The sequence below is a fragment of the Muntiacus reevesi genome, chromosome 2 (genome assembly GCF_963930625.1).
Source record: "Muntiacus reevesi chromosome 2, mMunRee1.1, whole genome shotgun sequence".
Lineage (NCBI taxonomy): Eukaryota > Metazoa > Chordata > Mammalia > Artiodactyla > Cervidae > Muntiacus > Muntiacus reevesi.
Genome location: NC_089250.1, coordinates 247299266 through 247319984, shown reverse-complemented (window position 1 = coordinate 247319984; position 20719 = coordinate 247299266). Strand labels below are relative to the sequence as shown.

The following is a 20719-nucleotide window of genomic DNA, read 5'->3' as shown; positions in this document are numbered from 1 at the left end:
CCCCCGGCATTCTGTATCCGGGAAGCCCTGGGGCACAGAGTTGAAAGTTTCCATCTCCCTCACCACATGCCCTCTTGCCCGCTTCTCACACCTCAAAACCCCCAGACACATGGGCGCAGGACACACATCCATCTGAGAGATGTTTAATGTATCTTAGGTTCAAGGTACAAAATTCAGGGCAGGTGCTAACCCCAGGAAAGTCACCTGCCACCCAGTCAGCCCCCTTTCCATTGTAGTCAGGCCTCTCAGCCCCAGAGCCCTGGAGCAGTGATCCTGGGATACCTGGCCCTTTTCCTGTTCAGGGAATAACGAGGAGACAGCGTGGGAGGCCAGAGGCAACCATCTCCTCTCCTCACAAATCTCAGACCCAAGGATCTGAAAGGTCCAAACCCGGATGCAAAGCAGCAGAACCCCAGAGTGACGCCGGCTAAGAAGCAGCCGTGACCTGAAGCCTGGCCCAACCCTGTGGCCTGGAATTGGAGGAACTGTTGCCCCAGAGACTGGCAGCAAAGGAAGATAAAGCAAGGAGTGGAGACAGATTCCCACTGCTCCAAATCAGCTGACTGCGGGTAGCTGTGCCGACAGGGCAGCAAAGCCTGCTGCACCTCCCAGCCCAGTCCCTCCGAGAACCAGCCCCTCATGGAGCCTCCCTGCCAGGTTCCTGAGCCGACGTTGGGGCAGGGTGGAGTGCAGCACAGCCCAGTGTCAGCTGAGGAGAGATGCCCTTGCTTGGGGGACAGGAACTGCTCCCCAGGAGGACCCGCTGGGGAAAGAGCATCAGCTCCCCTTGTCTCTGGGCCTTGCCTCTAAAAACGTCTGGACTGGGTCTTGAACCAGAGTTAGGGCCTTTTTGAAAGGGAAAGTGGCAGGAGTTTAGGAACAAGGAGGGTGGTGAAAGGGTTCCTGTGAGGACCAGCCCACGAGACCCTTCTGACCTGCCCCAAGGGAGCCCAGCTGCTACTTCAGTCCAGGCTCCTCTAACCCCATGTCCGGTTGAGTGGGCTCCTCCGCCCGTTGTGCAGGAAAGACTTCCAGGGGGGCTCCGGCCCCCTGCTCCTCCCCGAGTCTCTGGACTACAGCCGGCCGCCTTTGGTGAAGTGGATGCACCAGTGAGAGTTGGCGGTGCCTGGGCTGAGATGGGTGTGGTCCTCGTGTCCCATGAGGGGCTGCAGCTCCTGCTGCCGGGGGATGTCAGCGCTGCTCTCACTGCGAGAACGGCCTGCCTTGGCCAGGCTCGGGGGGAAGGCAAAGCAAGAGTGTGGATCAGAGGAGAGGGGCAGCTTGAGAGGGGCCTGGGGCTCTTCCGGGGCCCGTGGGCGGGGAGGCAGGCGTGTCATCGTTGGGGCCTGAGTACACGGCGGGGATGCCAAGCTCTCCAGGGACGAGATGCTCTGGTTCCAGCCTGTCTGCATGTCCACGGGCACAATCTTGGTGGTTTCTGAGGACACGTAGACAGCCAGGTCCCCCTGCCCACTCTTCCAGGGCAGCTCCTTCTCCGCACAGGTTGGGGACGGGGGGATGATGCGTGGGCTGGGGCACACCTCAAGGCTCCCTGGGGACAAAGCAGACAGGCACTCATCACCAAGCCAGTGACGCTTTCTCAAGTGTGAGCACAGAAGTTCATTCTGCAGTTACCACACAGCATCCATTTGTGCAGGTATTGGATGCACGCCTGGCCCAGGGGAAGCACCACAGCTGGGTTTGCTCCCCACTGTATCCCCAGCACCTAGCACAGGACTGAGCATGTAGCAGTTGCTCAACAAATACCTACTGAACAAATGAAAACAACTAGAACAAGCCAAAGTGAGAGCGAGGCAGGAAAAAACCCATCTATGATCAGCCCTCAACCAACTTGCAGTGCCAAGCTTAAACCACATCCTGCTAGGCCCCCGGCCCAGCGTGAGGAAGATCTCAAGGCTTGGCCACTGCACTCCTTGCCTGAGTTCCCACCACAGCCCTTTGGTGGGACAGAGTCCAGGAGAGTGAGCTCACACGAACCTAAACAGGCTAAAGATGAGCCGCAGAGGGGATGCCAGAGCACAGGGGATGTGAGCCGAGAATTCCAGAAGTGCTGGCAGCCGTAATGGAAGGCTCAGCCACGGCATTACAGAAAGGCTGAGGCTCTGAAAGAGGAAAACAGGGAAGGAGCAGCCCTCGGGCCACCCACCACCCCTTGTTCTCCAAAGTCAAGCTCAGTGCCTTGCATATAATAGGTGCTCAGTCAGTGTCTGTTCACTGATAAAATCCTGAGCAGTCCTGTGAACTTGACTTCAAGTGCTCCACGTTATGAAATGTACTGATGCTGTGACTGAGAGTGAAACTACCTCCCTGGAATGCTGTATGAAATTTTAACAACAAAAAAACTTCAGTGTTCACCTTTAGAGGATGCTAGGTAACTATTGGTCTGAAAACCGATAAGTGAAAGGAAAAATTCAAGCATTTATCCATTCTTCCCTATATGAACTGTACCTCAGACTGACTAAATAATTGATGAAAGAAGGCTTTTTTTAAATACAAGAATTCCTGCTAATCAATGCAAACAAAAATAGACAGAATATCAGCATTGCGCAACCCGGAATGAACTGTTGGATGTGGCAGTGATCACCAGTGACTGCAAGACCACCTGATGAAAAACTGACAGGGAGTTTGATAATGGGTGGGTCAGGCTAACAACAACCGAAGCCAATAGTCAATATTAACCTACAAAAAGACAGCCAGCCAGATGGTACATGCTCCCTGGTGAGACGCAGTGGGAGGTGTAACATCACCACCTATGGAGTATGCTTATCAAGTCTGATCTAGATTTAATTACTGATTTGAAGGAAATGTAAAGGTCAGTGAAACAGACATATTAAATGATGCTTAGGGGATGCAATCAGCAAAATCCAGACAAGGAAAGACTGGGGGACAAATAACCAAGTTATTTCAATAAGTACAGTGCAAGGAAAGAAGTATGGTGGGGGGACCTATAAATCAGGGTTTTTCAAACTTGACACTGTCCCAGGTAGGAGCAGAGACTTCGCTGTAGGGAGCTGTCCTGTGCATTGTAGGGTGTTTAACAACATCCCTGGCCTCTACCCACACATCGCAGAGGTACCCCTCCCACTGTGACAACACAAGATGTCTCCAGACAGTACCCTAGGGCAGGGGTCCCCACCCTCCAAGCTGTGGACCGCTACCTCCTGTCAGATCAACAGCAGCACTAGATCAGAAACAAAGTGCACAATAAATGTAATACGCTTGAATCATCCCCACCTATCCCCAGTCCGTGGACAAAATGTCTTCCATGAAATCAGTCCCTGGTACCAAAAAGGTTGGGGACCGCTGCCCTAGGGGACAAAATCACTACTACTACCTCCTTAAGAATCAGTGTTATACGTTAAAAGAGACTTATCCACCAAATTTCATGTGTGGGTCTTTGTCTAGATTTTTATTTGAACAACCTACTGTAAAAATAAATGAAGACAATCAGGGAAATTTGAAAACGGACTGGATATCTGATAACAAAGATTTTGGATACGATAATGGTATTATGGTTATATTTTTAAGAAGGATCCTTATCTTTTAGAGATACTTGCTGAAGTATTTAGCAATAAAGTGGTATGATATTTGCAATTTGCTTCAAAAGAATCCAGTGGAGAGAGGGGCATAGTGAAGGTGTAAGTAAAATAAGATCAGTTAGAAGTAGGTAATTATTGAAGATGGATGGTAGAGAGATGGGAGTTTATTCTACTATTCTGTCTACTGTATATTTTGAAATTTTCTATAATAGGATGTTTTTTAAAAGACACCCGAGAATTCTTGAGCCAATAGGCAGTGGTAATTAGCATTCTTAGTTCGTTAGGTCTCCACATATGGAAGCACATATATGTTGGTTTTTATCTACAGTAATGCTGTTTTGATGAATGCAGGCTCCTCTCTCAGGTCCAGCTGCCACCCTTACTGGGGGCTGTACCTGAGTGCTGGTGTGCTGAGCACGGGTCACACCAGAACCTGGTGTTAGGTCTGCTTGTCACCTTGTGTTTCTCGCCAGAGTGTAAAGGGAGGCAAATGAAATGGCTGTGAGCTTTGGAATCAGATGGGTCAGGTTCAAATTCTGGTTCTGCTGATTTCTAGACAAGTCCCAAGTTCCTTTGAGCTCAGTTTCGCCATCTTGATTGTTGTAAGGATTGAATCAGATCATAGATGTCAGATGTCTGACATAAAAGAAATGCTGAGTAAATGCTGGTTGATGAATGAATGAGCAGATAGGCAGAGGGACTGTCTGGAGTAAAGGCCATCAGCAAAAGGGGAGGAAGCCAACTGCATAGCTCCAGTTGGCTCCAGAGGGAGGCAGGCAGGAGGAAGCCATTACCTGAGATCTTGCCCTCTTGGAGAACCTCACTGGTGGCCCGAGCCACAAAGATGATCCCCTCGTCATCCTCCTTCTCTGTCTCCGAACTGTCGCTGTCCTCCTCCTCCTCAGACTCCACGGTTAAGATCACAGCAGCTGGACAGGGACAAGAGCTGAGTGGGATTGGCCAGCCCAGCAGCTGCCTCATGGTACCACACCACCCGGAACCCAACCCCTTATCCATCTAGGCAGAGCCCACAGTTGGCAGAGACACCTGCTTTGTCCTGTGGCTGTTACAGCACTGGCCTAGGTGGGTGGGGGAGCTTGAGAGGAAGGGGCATGGGGCTCCAGAGTCCCAGGAGGCAACAGGAAAGACAGATCCTCAGAGGAAGCCATCAGAGAATCACACTTCCCAGCAACTTCATCTTCTCTCAACCTCAGATCCCATCATCAACTGGAAGCATAAACATCTGGAAGGCTAGAAGGCCCATCAATGTGCAGCTCTTCTAGGCCTCTGGTTTTACTGCAGGGACACTGGACCCCAGGGCCCACCCATCCTTTAAGGCACAGACCAGGCTCCATTTATGACACGTTCTCCAGGTCCTCAGGGTCTGTAGCCTATAGTTAGCTCTCAGGTGTCACAGACGTCTAGTAACTGCTGAGACCTGTCCATCTAGTTTTAAGGGGAAGAGCCCCAGCTCTTGGCATTGAGTGCCATGCAGAGAAGATCCTTCAGGCTTCTAGTCAATGGGCCCCTGCCCTTCCCTTCCCCGTCCCATCCTCAACACAACCCCACTCCCTGCTTGCCTGTGTCATGGAAGCCCAGGTCTCGAGGAGGTTTCCCGTTTGTAGCCTCAGTGTTAGCCACGCCATCCTTCTAAGGACCAAAAAAAAAAAAAAAAAAAAGTCCTAAGCCTCTTGCCCTGACTCCAAACCCCAATCGTGTCATCTGGTGGGGTCAACAAGACAGGTCTTCCTGACACCACATGGAAGGGAATCTGCGTCAATTACAGTGGTTCTACCATCCCTTGACCCCACCCCCACCCCCCAGCAAGTGTAGAGTCTGATGGCCCCAGCAGAGATGCTCAGTACATCAGCCTGGGCTGAATAAGAAATTCATGGAGTCCCCGCACCCCTTCCCCAACAAGGAATCTGCCTCTTTCCTGCTCACTCCATCTCTGGTAGGTGGTCCTGCTGCCTTGAGCAGGTGACCACAAGAGGCTGCTCTCCCTCTGAAGGCTTCACCTTCCCCTCTGGGGCTCCAGGAAGATGCAAAAGGGAACCCAAACTGCTGCAGCCCCCAGGTCCCTGAGGCTGGATTCCAAAACCTGTGAGCTCAAAACTGCATGCCATCAGCCTGCAGCTGCAAACAGGAGTCCTAGAGAAAGCACATGCCTTCTTGCGGCCAGCCTTGCGGGGTCGTGGCTTGCTCTTGGTGAAGCAGATGTTGTGCTTGGTGGACTTAAAGGACTCCAGCCGCCGCTTCATGTTCTGCTGGAAGACTTCCTTGTCCTGGCGTTCCTGCGCGTCCTCAGAGATGAAGTGGCGGCTGCAGCTGGCTTTGTACTGGCAATGACAGCCCCACCCTGCCATGAGGCTGGGTGTCCTGCCTCCCACAGGAACCCCACGTCACAGCCCCAAGTTCACCATAGCTCCTGCCAGCCTGCTGTTTCCAGAACTAGCCATGGAATGAAAAAAAAATTAAAAATACAATAGAGACCCAGCCAGACTCTATATTCTCAGTTCTTTATCCCAGAACCTACTCCCTCAAATCTGGCTTTCCTTATTCCCTCTTGCCCTCTCCCAGTCTTCTCAGATGTGAAGTGACAAGAGACAGGGGATCCTGTGTCCTGTCCTCAGGACTACCATGAAACCAAGGCAGGCATTTCCTTCTTTGCACCTCAGTTTATCTGAGCCTAGTCCACATGCCTGGCCCATTTGCCGCCTTGTGACTACACAGGACTCTGTCCAGCTGGCCCTCTCCCTACTTGGCCCTTTCTGCAGCCGCCACCGTGACTCCTCAGGCTGCAGGAACTTCCGTGACTATCTCTTGCCACCTTGGACCCTCTCAGTCCAACCATACCTGTGCCCAATTCAGCACCACCCCCATCATCTACTCTTTCTAACTCTTCCTCATAAAGACCAAGCCCACTACACCCTCACCTAACCTGTCTCCACCTCTGGCCGTGACTGCTTAGCAACCTTTTCATTAACTCCTGGTAATTTCCCAAAGTACCACCTGCGTGTTCCCAGTCATTCTTGTCCAGCCGCACACCCCCAGGCTGGTCTCTTTCCTTTGCCCTTCATATTTTCTGCTTCCCTGAGCTGGATCTAAGAATCCCCATTTAAGTCTCCTCCCGACTGCCCTCTTCTACACACTCATGCAGAGGTGCCCCTCTTTCCCTTGGGTGGGGGTGGGTGGGTGCAGAAGCCCAGCTCCTTCACAGGGCTCCTCACTCCCCACTCCCTGCCTCCATCAGTTCCCTTCTCTCCATCAGTTCCTCCCTCCCAGTCCTCCACTCTCCTGCCTCTTCAATCCTTCTCTGGCCACTGGCCCCCTGCCTCTGCTTTTAGACCTGTTCCTGCCCTTACCTCCTTGAAAAACGCCTTTCCATTGACACTATTGCCTTGCTTTTGCTAATAAACCTTTACCTTACATTCTGACACTTCCCCTAGTACCCATTAATTCCTTGAATGTCAGAGATAACAGCTGGGGTGGGAGCAAGGGGGGTTGCCTGACTGCAGCCCCACCGTGCAGCTTTCTGCCAGGTCATCAGTACCCTGGCCTCTGGTTAGGCGACATCCGTGCAAAGTCCAGCCCTCCTCTTGCCCCAGGCCTCCCAGACAGCTATGAGGGGCATCAGCTACTACTCCTCCAAAGGCTTCTTCTCTCTCCTCCTCTGCTGGCTCCCCTTCCTTTTCTTCCATGTGCATTCCCCAGCATTATCCTTGGCCCCCTCTCCCATCTCAGTGCCCTCCCCAGTGAAAGTATCGACTCTTTCAGTGCCAGCCAGCCCAGTGATAAATCTGTGTTTCCCAGACACCAGCCATCAGACCAGCTGCATTTTAACCCCCTCAAGGGGCTTATTAAGAGCAGATTCCTCATCCCATTCCACTGGACAGAATCAGACTCTGCAGGAGGTGAAGCCAGGAATATGTATTCTAGTAAGCTCCCCAGGAGATTCTGATGTAGCCAGGCCAGGAAACCGCTGCTGTAGATTGCTTCCAAGTCTTTTTATCTCCAGCCTGTCTCCTCTCTCTTTTAAACTATAATCTTATGTTTCTAACTGTATACTAGACACTTCTGTCTCTAATGATATTTCTGTGAAGAACATGAAGAATTATGGATTGCGTGCTGGCATAACTAAGTGGATTTAGAGCTGGTTGAGTAACCATACCCCTAAAATTCTTGATCCACATCAGTCTGGAGGAAAGTCTTTAGTAGCAGACCACAGGGCTCTGTCCTCAGCTCTATCCTGTTCATTTTTATGTTGATTTTGATGAATACAGAGTTAACAGGCTTAACAGAATTTTATATGATGTGAATCTGAGGAGATTTTTGGTGACCGACATGGGATCCAAACGATGGAATGATGGGCTAAATCAAATAAGATGACATTTAACAGGGATAATCACAATCATAATCCAGGTTTTTTTTTTAGTCAACTACACAAGAACTGGTTGGACCAAACCCATTGACCAATCTTACATACACACATACACATCAACAGCCAGCCAATCATTATGTATCAATACTTCCTAATGTAATACAATAAAACAGCTATTGAATGTTGCTGAATACAACCAGGCCTCTAGATTGAACTACCAAGAAATACAGGGTACCAAGGGTAACATGTTAGATACCACCTCTGGAATACAATCAGCAAAATCTGTAAAGTGGAGAATTTTCTAAGATGATCTATCCAGTTTCTTCAGTAAATAATAAAAAGGAGGGGAAAAAGGAAGAAGAAACTATTACCAATTTTTTTTAAAAAAAATAAAAAGACATACTTACTAAAAATGCAAAGTGTGGACTTTATTTGGATCCTGACTTGAACAAACCAGATGGAAAAAGATATGTGTTGAACTCTGGGTGGATATTTGAGGTGAGGTGAGAAGGAATCACTGTTACTTGTTGTACGTGGTAATGGTACTATGGCTTTTTTGAAGGAAAAAAAAAAAAAAAGAATTCTTGCCACCTAGAGATACATGTGGAAATATTTAGAGATGATATGATGTCTGGAGTTTCCTTTAAGATAATAAAGTGTAGATAGGGTGTAAGGGGGAATTATTGGAACTGAGTGATGGTTAAATGAGTTTCTTTATTCTCTCTAGTTTTGTGAATGACTGAAATTTTCTATAAGAAAAAGTAACCAAAACCGAAAAACAAACAAAAACTCCACAAGTTGGATGAGACAGGGTTTCACAGTCATTAACTGAGGAAGACATTGGGGGTGGGTTGCCTGATTGTACGAACAGTGTGAGGTCTCAGGGTGATGAGCCAGAGCTGGAGGGATCCTGGGCTGCGAGAAGAGAAAGGCAAGTTCCATAACTAGAAAGGTTAAAGGTCCCCTGTGCCTGGCCCTGGCCAACCACAACTAGCATAGCACCTTCCATCTAGGGTCTCTTTGGCCACGGCAGTGAAAGCCTGGAATCCTAACCACTAGTCCACCATAGAATTCCTAGGGGCCTCATTGCTAACGGCTGAAGAAGACACACCAGGGACAGAAGCTGCTGGCCTGAAGGCAAGAAGGCCTCTGTGTGGAAGGAAGCTGTTCTGACATCTTTGCAGGCTTTAGCTCTGCAGAGGTGCAGAGAGTCAAATCAAGCCCAGAGGGAGCAAAGGGAAAGGGAAAGAATTCCCGTCTCTGTAAAAAGGGCCTTGACTGTTAAAGCTGCCAAGAATGGTCACAGCTGGCTTCTCATTTCAGAAAGGTTCAAGGTAATGGCTTGCTGCCCCCTTGCGGGGTTGCAGCGGATTCCTGCCTGGATGGGTTGGACCTTTCCAACCCCGAGGCTTCACAGACCTGCACGGGACTCACTGTTACCTAAACTGGATGTCTGCCTCCCCCAGGTTAAGCTGCTCCCACAGGCCTCCTTGGCACTCCTGCCTCTGTCTGTGACCCCCATCAAGCCCTCTGTACCTCCTCTCCCCTTCCTGGCCGATTTCACAGTCCTATGTGCCCCTCTTCCTTCCAGCCACCCAGCTCTAATCTGCAGTGTTTTACTCCAGCTTCCCAACTGACTCTCCCGGCCTCTCAACTCACCCCGTCCAATTAGATCTGCTCTCTGCTACCAGGGAAGACATCCTTAAACCATCCTTGTAACAAGCCAACCTTTCTCAAAACAACAACAACAAAAACCCCCCAAAACTAAAGGTTATAACCAAAAAGATGAAGCCCACGCTCTTCAACTGAGCATCTACAGCTCTTCACAAGCTGGGGCCAGTTGCCTCTCAAGTCTTGGATCATGGCCTCCCCAGACCTCGCTCCCCCTCGGGACTCAGAGGCCCTGCCTGCTCTCACCCTGCGGCGTGGCTTGTAGAGGCCTCCGCAGAGCAGGTGGTGCATCGCGGCGTCCTCCCGGTCCCGGCCGCTGCGCACCGTGTCGATCACCTGCAGATCCAGACACGCTCCACTGCCGCTCTCCCTCCTGCGGGCGGCGGGGACACGCGTGCTGGGGCGGGGCCGGGAGGCGTGGCCCGGGGGACGGGCGGAAGCAGAGGTGCTCACGGAACTTCCTCAGAAGGGATTCAGAGAGAGGGCCCAGTAGGGAGGAGCCTGGGGAAGCGGGAGGGGGCTCCAGGACTTACAGCAGGTTGGTGACGGAAGTCTCTGCCACGGAATTGCGGCTGGGCATAGAGGGCAGAGTGAGCCCAGTGGAGGACAGGACGTGGCCTCCCTGCAGGAGCCATGTCAGAGGTCAGATGGCAATCAGATGAAGGTGGCGCAGACAGAGGGGAACAAAAGGAATAACACCGGTTAACACACTTTGCTCTTTGGATGTTCCAGGGACTGCACTAGGTGCTTTTTTTATACTGCACCTACAAAATTCTGTGACAGAGGTACTCATACTGTCACTTTCTTACAGTTGAGGACACCGAAACTCAGAGAGGATAAAGGACTTACCCAAGGTCACAAGCCTGAGATGATAACAATCTGAACTGCATCTGCTGATGCCAGAATCCAGCTGTCTCCCACCTTTCTGCACTGCCCACTAGACTCTAAATGTCAGCGTCAGGCTGGGCTCGTTCTTGTAGCTGCCACTTCACAAGTCCATGGAGTCTACTGGGAATTCCCAACTCCCTGCTCAGGGCCTGCCTGCCTGCTTGTCACCGCTTCCTGCCTTGCCCTGCTGGCCACCCGCCCATTCTCCATTGTCTGCTGGCCCACCTGATCCACGAAGCTGATGGCGTCCCGGATGTTGAGTCTGTAATACACATCCCAGATCTGGTCCCGGATGCGGTAAGCTGAGCGCCGCATCAACAGCTGACTCAGGTACTTCTTATCAAACTGCTCCCACCTACAGAAGATGCCAGGCCCAGTCCTGAATGCTGGCACTTCCTCAGACAGGGCTGGGGCACTGCCAGCGCGGGGCCCACATCTCTTGGTGTGGGCATTGGTCAGGGAGAATCTGGAAGCTGGTCCCTGCCCTTATGGAACTGACAGCGCCTGACATTGATGAAGTTATGACATGTAACTATAAAATTGCAACATGACAGGAACTACAAAGGATAATTGTAGAGTATGATGGGGATTTGTCCTAGTCAGGGAAGCCTCCCTAAGGACATGATGCCTGTGGTAATATCTGAAGGATGAACAGAGAGGTTAAAGAGGCAAGATGGGGGGAGGGAATGTTCTAGTAGAAAGAACAACATGTATAAAGGTCCCAGTGGCCAGGGCAGGGGGAGCATGGTGGGTCCTGAGTTTCTAAAACAGGGTTTATTTCATTGGCAGGCCGAGAGTCAAAGTCACAGCGGAGCACAAGGCAACTGGAGTCTGGAGGTGCCAGACCACACAGGGCAGGGCTGGGCAGGCCTCGCTGGGGAACCTTATCTCAACCTGAGAGTACGGGGACACCAGCACTGCCTGAGGAGCTTCAGGGACAGGTCACCCAGCCTGCACCTGGCTGCATCCCTTCTCAGAAGTGTGATATGTCCCCCATGCTGCCCTGGCTGGGGGTGTTGGGGAGGGGGTGCTGCTGCTGCTGCTGAAGGAGCCTGGGGGCAGCTCCCTCACCTGTCCCTCCAGTAGTGATAGCCATGGTGGCCCACAACGTCCTCCACTGCAGCCAGAATGTGGTCAAAAGTCTAGAAGGGGGGTGGGTAGGGGGACCAGATCAGGACTCTGCTCAGAATAGGAGAAGGGAGAGAGGGACAGGTAGGGGGATGGCGTTCTGGTACCCACGTGCTCATGCAGCTCCTGGTTCAGGGTGGGTTTGTGATGCTCACTCCTCTTCACCTTCAGCCACTTGACCAGTGGCTTGATGGTCAGGCCCTATGGACGGGCAGCCCGTGAGCCCTGCCCTGGCCAGTTGTCTGCTGCCTTTCTCTCCCCACAGTTAGGCTTCAGCTTCTGTATCTCCACCTCACTGCTCTCAAAGTCTGGGAAGTCAAGCCCCTGCAACCCCCAACAGGAAAAGGAGCCCCTCTCCCATAGGCTCCAGGCCTCCCCAAGGGCCTGCCAGACCCTCTCCCCATCCAGCCTCCTGGGCACTCCCACCTGCACGATGACAGTGAAGAAGACCACCACAATTGTGGTGGCTACAAAGTAGTCCTTGGCAGGGACCTTGGTCCTGTCCAGGAGGATGACGAGAGCGAAGGCCACAGCCCCCCGCAGGCCCCCATAGGACATCACCACCTGGTCAATCTTGTCCAAAGGGACCAGCCGGAACTGATTCAGCACCCACGTCTGCAGGACTACGCCTACAGCAGGAGGGAGGCCAGTGGGAGCAGGGTGTTGGGAGTGGAGGGCACTGGGTGCAGCTGGCACCCGGTATCAGGGCTCAGGTCTGAAGGGCTGGGAGGGCTGAGCAACACAGGGAGGACAAGGATGTGGACTCAGAGTGCGAGATGAGCTGGGGTGGGGGGCAAGGGCAGGGAGGATAGGAAAGCAGAGGGTGCCGGCTATACCGAGGGCTCGGAAGAACAGGATGAAGAAGAGGGTGCCCAGCACCAGCCCAGAGTCCCAGGCCCACTTGGAAGAGTCCACGGCCGAGATGCCGAGCAGCATGAAGATGACGGTCTCCGCGCAGCTGGCTAGAGTCTTCATGGTGTACTTGACAGCTGTGCGGGACTTATGGGAGATGTTGGCCTCCACATACTTCTTACAGCCCAGGCCACACATGGTCACCCTGGGACAGGAATGGAGAGTCAGAGCAATGAGGAGGGGCTGCAGGAAGCACAGCCTCTGGGGTCTGAGCATGCACAGGAGAGGGTGTTGCCCATCACAGGATGTCAGACTCAGAGCCAAAGCGCAGAGAAGCATGGAGCCCGTCCAAGGATAGGTAGTGGTAGTCCTGGGGTAAAAGGGTCGGAATCGTCAGGCTTCCCACTCAGTGCCTTCTGGAGGGGAAGGTGGGGAAAACGTGATCTGACTAGCACAGACTGCCTGAAGCACCTTTTGGAGTTCTGTGGCCACCAAAGCCATGGCACCAGGCCTCAAAGTCTACTTTTGGCTCAGCCCACACCCCAGAGAGCACTTTAGGCAGGGAAAAATTGGATTCTGGGGGCCCAGGACAGTTTTAGAGGCGAGTCCTGTAATGTTCCCTGAGGTTTAGTGTCTCCCCTGGGAAATTTGAAGCTCCCACTCAAACTCAAACCTATGGACTCCTCAAGGTCCTGCTTCTGTCTGTGTGAAGGGCAACCATCTCCAGCACCCCCTCCCAGCTGCCAGCGTGCTCGGCACCCCCAGGACTCACGCAAGAATGGCAGAGAGCGAGGCCATTTCAGCGGTAAGGTAGGCTGCGTAGGCGAGGAGGAAGACCAGCAGCGGCTCGATGATGCGGACCCGCTTGGTGAAGCGTGTGGTCAGGGCCAGGAGGAAGGCAAAGACTAAGCCCACGGCTGCCCCGCCCAGACTGACCACAAACAAGGAGGCTGGGGGAGGAGTGGGTTGTCAGCACGACCCCTGGCCGGGACCCCTCCCGGGCCAAGACTGCTGCCTGGCGGGGAGTGGAGGAGGATGCCCACCATGCTCCCCAGGGGTCAGGATTGCAGGAAAGCCCCTCCTTCTCGGGTTCTCAGGGCCCTGTTTCTCCATGGAGGAGGGAAGGGAGGAATGAGGCACCCCAGCAGCATCCTCTGTCCAGACGCAGTGGGGGAGGGGCTCAGCAACCCGAGGGAGGCAGCCTCCAGTGCCCACCGAGAGGGGGGAGATACTGACCGACTCCCTTCAGGTAGTCAGTGGCCTGCACGTTGGCAGAGCCCATCTCCACAAAAGAGTTGCAGACCTTGTACAGCACCTGAGTGAGAAGTGGTGCATCAGGAGTGATGATGGGGGAAGGCAGAGACCGGATTTCTTCCCCAGGGGGATCCGGGGAAGGGTCTGAGCCTGGTCAAAAGCACGGCAGCATGGGATCGAGGAAAGGTAGCCCAGTGCGCACTCTCACCACGGTGACTGCATCGTTGAGCAGGGACTCGCCAAAGACGATGATAAAGAGGGTCTCGTTGACATGCACCTCCTCAAAGACAGCCAGCACGGCCACGGGATCCACTGCTGAGATGAGGCTCCCGAACAGCAGGAAGTCCAGCAAGCCAGCCTGCACTCTAGGGGCTTTTGAGGAACAGCAGACAGTGAGATACTGAATTGGCTACAGCAGCCCCAGCGACAGGCCCAGACTGTTGAAACAGGGATGCCCCGAGAGGACTTGGGACAGTGAAGAGTGCGTCAGCCTGCAGGTCAGGAGACCTTAGGTCTTGAGCCTAAAGGCTGTCTTTGCCACTTACCCGCTCTATGATATTGGCAACATCACTGCCACCTGACTTCTCATAAGCCATACCTCCTCATATGCCTGCCTGACAAGACTGCTGCAGAAATCAACCAGGGAAATGGCTACAAAAGCTCTGTGTAACCTGAAGAGCTAAGATGGCACTGACAAGAAAAAACTTAGCAACAGCAATAATAACCACTATCAGGTGGAAATAGGCTGCTGACTGGCTTTATTAGGAGAACAAAAGAGTGCCGTCTCCCACATCATAGTTCTCAGTCTAAGGAAGGCAACAATTCTCAGCAGGAGGGGAGGGGCTATCCATCCACAAGGGCTGAATACAGTATGAAAAGCACCCACCATTGGTGGGACTCGAACATCCCATGCAATCTCTGTGAACCTCAGTTTCCACTTATACATGCTGAGAATAACAATAGTGTCTACCTCAGAAAGTTTCTTATTTAACCAGTGCCTATACATAGTAAGCACTCAGTAGTTATTACCTATTACTAGGATTACTATGATTATGGACTGATGTCCTCCCCTCCCTTCCTGCCCCCAGAGAGTTCACTGACCCCATAGAAAAACCAGGTTGGAGACCTGAGTGGAAATTGCAAACCTCCCCTTGACCCTGGGAAGAAGTCTGAATCATCAGCTTTGAGGGTTGAATGGGTTTGGGGCCCAGAAATTGAGAAAGGGAGCAGAACAGGGCAGCCTGAAGGCAAAGAGCTCAGTAAAACAACCCTCTCCTGCTAACTTTGGACCTGATATCAAATGAGTTTAAGGGCCTCTATTTCCTCATCCATTAAATGGGACAAATGATACCCCCAGCAAGGTTGATATGAAGAGCCAGTGGGATGAGCAAAGAGAGAACACCCAGTGTAGTGTCTTGCATTCTGCAGACGTATGATATGTATTTATTAAAAAAAATAAAAACAGAAAACCACCCTGATGTGACCTGGGCAGAGCCCTCAAAGGGATGTTGAGCTGTGCCTCAGGGGAGCCAGGCTGGCAAGTGGCAGTGTGGTAACAGAGGGCAGGAAGAAGCAGGGTGGTAATGCAGGCTTCCCAGCCTTGGCAGCCCACGCACAGCTGGGAGCCAGGCCCCTACTCAGCTGTCATCTGCAGAAGCCCAGACTCATCTGGTAGGGACCTAAATGAAGGCTGCAGGCCCATCTGGAGCACTGCCCAGTTGGGAGGGACCTAAGATGGAGGTCTCAGGGCATGGCTTTTGTCAACAGAGGATCTTCAGAGCTGGAGGAGAAGGGAGTTGGGCAAGGAGTCTGGCAAAGCCCCCCACGGCTGGTCCACGTCTTAGAGTCACTCACCCACAAGTCCAGCCTGCTGCAGGCCCCAGAGGGCAGCACCCGTTGTGAAGGCATTCCAGAGTGTGCCCACCACGGCATAGGTGAGGATTGCGCCCAAATTGTCAAAGAACAGCCGGCTGGGCATGAAATAGCCCGAGTCTAGCACAATAGGAGGCAACAAGAAGAGGAAGAAGGTCCCTGGCTCCAGCTGGTACTCCGCTTTCTTGGCCACAGCCAAGACAATGCCCCCCAGGGCCAGTCCCAGCAAAATCAGCAGACAGCTCTCAGGGACCAGAGACGTCACCTTCCGAGACAAGTGAAACACTACAACACAAGAATAGGGCAGGAGGTATCATCAACTTATGAAGTGCACACACACACACACACACACACACACACACACACACACACACACACACACACACACACACACACACACACACACACACACACACACACACACACACACACACACACATGCACTGGCCTATAGCCTTCCAGTCTTAGACATTTATTCAAGGTCAGGACCCCCAATCCTGGGGCCAAGGAAGAAGAAATTCAGGATTGCTAGAATCTCTAGCCTACAGAGCTTCAAACTCTCCACTGCAGCCACAGTTGTCTATTTCTTAGTGCTCCTGTCATGGTAACCTAGGTCTCTGCTTACTTTTTCCACTTCTGAAAATACCCTATCCTCTCTACTGTCATCCTCAAAGGACCTCACCTTTTTCTGCTCTCCCTTATCCATTGCCGTTATTTGAACCTCAGCAAATACGAGGTACATTTTTATGCATAACATCGTTCTAAAAATTAGGGCCTGTGGAGTCAGTCTCCCTGGGTTCAAAGCCTAGCTCTTTCGTTTACCAGTTCTGTGACTTTGAAGCTAATATCTTCACTTTTTAAAAAAAATTGTTGGGCCGGGTGTTAGTTGCAATATGCAAAATCTCTAGTTGTAGAATGAGGGGATCTAGTTTCCTGACCAGGGATGGAACCCAGGCCCCTGACACTGGGAGCTCGGAGTCTTAACACTGGCCAGCCAGGGAAGTCCCAGTCCCTTTTTGACTTGCAGTTTTTTCATCAGTAAAATGAGAATAAAGATAGTACTGATCTCATAGGATTGTTGCAAGGTTTAAGTAAGACAATCTGCTCAAAAGCAGTTAGCCTAGTGCTTTGTAGTAAGCGCTCTATAAATGTTACCTTTTATTCTATTATTGTGTCCTGCCCTAGATCATAATGCATATTATACCTCCTAGGAGTACAGCAGATCTCCTAGTCCCATGTGCTTTTTCATTATGTAGGCTCACTAAGGGCTCAGTAGTTTTAAAAGCAATAGACTTAGCAGTTAGACCTCCAGTTCTTCTTGTGGCTCCATCCTATCCTAACTGTGTGATCTCAGGCAAATTATTTCAACTCCTGAGCTTCAATTTCTCCTGTAATATGGGGAAAAATAACCTTCACAGCGTGAGGATAAAGATGATATAGTGTGAATGTGCCTAGCAGAATGTCAGACACATAATAGGATCTCAACAAATGTTAATTCAATATGATTCTGGGGGGAAGTAATAACATATCTGACCCATGGAAAGAAGAGGAGGTATGGAATGATTTTCTAGCACTATTGCCACTGCTACCTTTGCCTCATCATATAAACTCTTTGGGCTTTCGATTGGGCCCTGAGCCAGGTGAGCTCCTCTCCCCAGACAATCCTTGGAGTGGTGGGTAGTTAGAGACACCTAACACCTTGGTGTTAGGCTGTATGAGACGCAATGCTAAGACAGTGCCCTTTGGAAGCTGTACCCAGAGAGCCTAGGACAGTGCCTGGCCTGTGGTGGGACCTACCTAAATATTTGGTGAATAAAAGGGAAAAAAGAAATCCTAGCAATGAAGCTGGGGGAAGGTATTTCTGAACATTCTACCTATCTCTCCCCACCCCTAATCCCAAGGATTTTTTTTTTTTTTTTGGTTGATGAGAAAAAGGCTCTCTTCAACCTCTTCAACCTCCATAGGAGATGTCATCCAAGCTAGAAAAAGAACTATGATTTATGAGGAAAACTACAGCCATTGCTGCAAACCCTAAATAAGACAGGAACTCTCCACCTGGCAGACTTCTCAGCAGACCCAATTTTGGTTCCTAGATCTGAGGCTCCTCCCACCTTGCTCTCATTGCTGCCAGGCCCTAAGGTGAGCTCAGCCACAGCTCTCCCCACACTCAGCCCTACCTCTGGTCCCCCTCTCCTCTCCTTCAGGGACCTTATTCCATCCTTATCTCCAGAGCATGCATTAATCCCAGCACTGCAATCCAAAACCCTTCACAAAAGCCTGTTCTCTGACAGAACTAGGCTCCTTGAAGGCATTTCAAGCCCCATTTTCCATTATTAATGGGCTGCCACGGCAGAGTGGAGAGCACCTCTGTTCCTGCCCAGCCCCCACTCCCAACTGTGTCCCTGGGGGAAGAAGGGGGCAAACTCTAGACGGCGCGATTCCTATGTGAAGACTGTACTGGTGAGACTGGGAGTACAGACTGTGCCAGCTTAGATGGGGAGTGAGTAGCAACGGCTCAGCTATAATTAGTCACCCCCACAGCGCAGGCTGCACAACAGGGAGAGGGAGGAGGGTCTCTGGTGGGAGGAGGGACCACTGGCTGCTCAGAAGTGGGGAGGAAGGGGCAGAGGCGAGGAAAAGCAGCTCTATTCAAGGAAAGGAGTCTGAAGCACAGCCCTCAGTACTGTACAGACTGAAGGAGATTGAATGTGTGAAAGCCTCTAGGGCAGGCAGCACATAGTAAGGCCCAATAAATGGAAGTTTCCCATACCCTGAAGTGGGAAGAGGTAGACTTGAATTGGAAGGGGCGGGGGTGGGGGGGGGTGGGGGGGGGAGACACAGCCGGGCACAAGAAGGGGACATCTTTAGGGGATGGGGGGATAGAGGAAAAGTGGCATTTTAGCATCCCAAGAGAATGGACATTTGGAGGTGGCCTCCAGGGAAGGCTGCTTCCTCGGGACCTGGATGCTGGGGTTTGACAGAGAATACTATCACCTCAATGTCCCACACGCCCTGACTGCTGACAGGGGCTGGGGATTGGTGGAGGGGAGCCCAGACCAAAGAGCTGACTGCAAGAAGAGGGGAAAGAGAGGCCAAAGTAGGCTAGGGATGGGGTTGGAGAGCGCAGGGGCAGCCCTCTGAGAAGGCAAATCCTCAGGGCTCCCACGCGAGAAGGGGAGGAGGGGGATCCACAAGAGGAGGCGCAGAGACAAGGTGAGAGCCCGGATTTGCGGAATCGGAACCTAAAGTCGGGGCACTCTGCAAAAATCCGGCCCGGATCTGGGGACTAGGGGTTGGGGGCGGGTCCGCTGCCCGCCGCCGGCCCTGGCGCACGCACACACGCACTCACCGATTTTAGCCAGGCTGGCCACCAGGATCCAGAGGGCTACCAAGTAGGGCGCCTCCACCTCGTGCCATTGCCAGCGGAAGAGCGCCAACCCTGGGGGAGGCTCACCGGGCGACCCCAGCTCCTGGGTGGGCTCTTCGGTCGCTCCTGCCCCCGCCAGGGGCAGCCCGAGCAGCGGCAGTGCGGCGCGCAGCATCCTGCCGCCTGCCTTGCAGCCCTCCAGGCACCGCAAGGCGGCCGGCCCCGCGTCGCCGCCGCCGCCTACCGGCCTCCCCCGCGTCACAGGCACGTGGGGTCCGCTCCCCCCAATCCCGGCTCGGATACCCCCAACCCAGGTCCGGACTCCGAGACCCTGTCCCGGGCGTCCGTACTCCGGACACCTGCCCCTCCGCTCTAAACCAGTCTCGACTCTGGAAATCCCCCAGTGCAGCCCTCCCCCACAAGCCCTGCAACCTAGTCCTTCAAGCCCGCTCCCTCAAACCCTCCCCAAACCTCCCCCGATCCGTATTCAGAGCTGTGAGCGGCCACAGTCCCCAAGGGGCACCGCCGGGTCCCACCCGCCGGAGGCGACAGCCAGTCGCGAGAGTGACGGGGGTCTGCCGGGTGGCGGGGTTCAGGCGGGAGGAGGGCGGCCCCGCCACGAAGAGTGCGGTCGGCGACTGGCGGCCGGCCCCGGGTATCGAGGCCGCGGACCCCAGCGCTGCCGCGTGCAGACTGCAGGGGGCAGTGCGCCGTCGCCTTCAGCTCTGCCCTCGGGAGCCTGAGACCCCCTTCGGGCCCCGCTCTCAGACCAGAGCTGCGCACGCGCACTAGGCCTTTTTAGAAAGCCGTGAGGGACAAGTGTCCCCGTCGTCCCCAGAAACCCCAAGGCCCAGATTGGGCCGAGTCCATATCAGGCTGAGGAGGAATCTCTTCCTCTTCATTCACCAAATCGAGGGGTAACCGGCCTCCCTTTCCTCAAACTACAGTGAACTCTTCTCACCTTTTCCATGAGACAATGAAGAGAACGTATCTTCTTCCCTAAACTACGAAAACCCAGCCTATCGATTCCCTTCAAACTAAAAGGAATTCACTCAACCTTTTTCCCAAACCTGAGCAGGCATTCGGCTTATCCCGCCCTAAACTGAAAAGGACCGTTTCCCCTTTTCATTGAAGTACAACCCATCCCTGTTCTTCCCCCAGATGAGGGTAACGTGTTCTACCTCGCGGCCAAACTGAATCGTTCTATCCTTTTCCCAGAATTAAGAGCACCCATCCCTCTTTCTCCTCCATCTAAGGGTAAATCATCCCACCTCCTCCTTTGAACTGAGTGTAATCTATTTTCACTTCTTGCTCCAAACTGAAAGGAACCCATCTCCCTGCTTCCTCCAAACGAAGGACGCCCATCCACTTCATACCTCAGCTGAAAGAAATCAGACCTTCAGGTCCCTAAACCTAGGCGGACCTGGCGGGCCACGATCGGAAGAAACTTCCACCCCATCTTGCCCTAGCGGTCTCTCAAGAGAGCACAGCCTCACCGCCCCCAAACCCAAAGAAAGCCTCTCGGCGCTCTGCGCGCTCTCGCAGTGGGTGGGGGGACGCGTGAGCTCGGGTTTTCCCGGGACTAGCCTGTGAACTAACGGGACCACGATCACGCCCTCTGAGTGACTGGCTGCAAGCTCCACCAACCGTAGTACTGCCCCCGACCCCGCGCGTCCGGAGACTAGCATTGGCTCCACCCCCTTCCTCGGCCCCGCCTCCGTCTGGCCCCGCCCCTCTTCCTCGGCG

At 52.9% G+C, this 20719-nt stretch overlaps 1 protein-coding gene across 10 annotated transcripts; it reads right to left on the bottom strand.

Annotated features, from left to right (window-relative positions):
* Positions 1-163: 163 nt before the first annotated feature.
* Positions 164-20515, bottom strand: SLC9A5 (solute carrier family 9 member A5). Of its 10 annotated transcripts, none has more exons than XM_065925527.1 (16): positions 18956-20515; positions 15589-15891; positions 13943-14106; positions 13717-13795; positions 13253-13430; positions 12465-12685; positions 12055-12257; positions 11740-11829; positions 11572-11642; positions 10726-10855; positions 10146-10234; positions 9859-9985; positions 5729-5899; positions 5141-5210; positions 4355-4489; positions 164-1552 (listed from the first exon to the last, which is right to left on the bottom strand). In XM_065925527.1, the coding sequence occupies exons 1-16, from the start codon at positions 19146-19148 to the stop codon at positions 1074-1076; spliced, it is 2703 nt and encodes a 900-aa protein (XP_065781599.1). In that variant the 5' UTR covers positions 19149-20515; the 3' UTR covers positions 164-1073. The 10 variants fall into 10 exon arrangements, with proteins under 10 accessions (XP_065781599.1, XP_065781600.1, XP_065781601.1 ...); XM_065925528.1 differs by having other exon boundaries at positions 5729-5854; XM_065925529.1 differs by having other exon boundaries at positions 15589-15871; positions 19935-20515.
* Between the last annotated feature and the right edge of the window lie 204 nt (positions 20516-20719).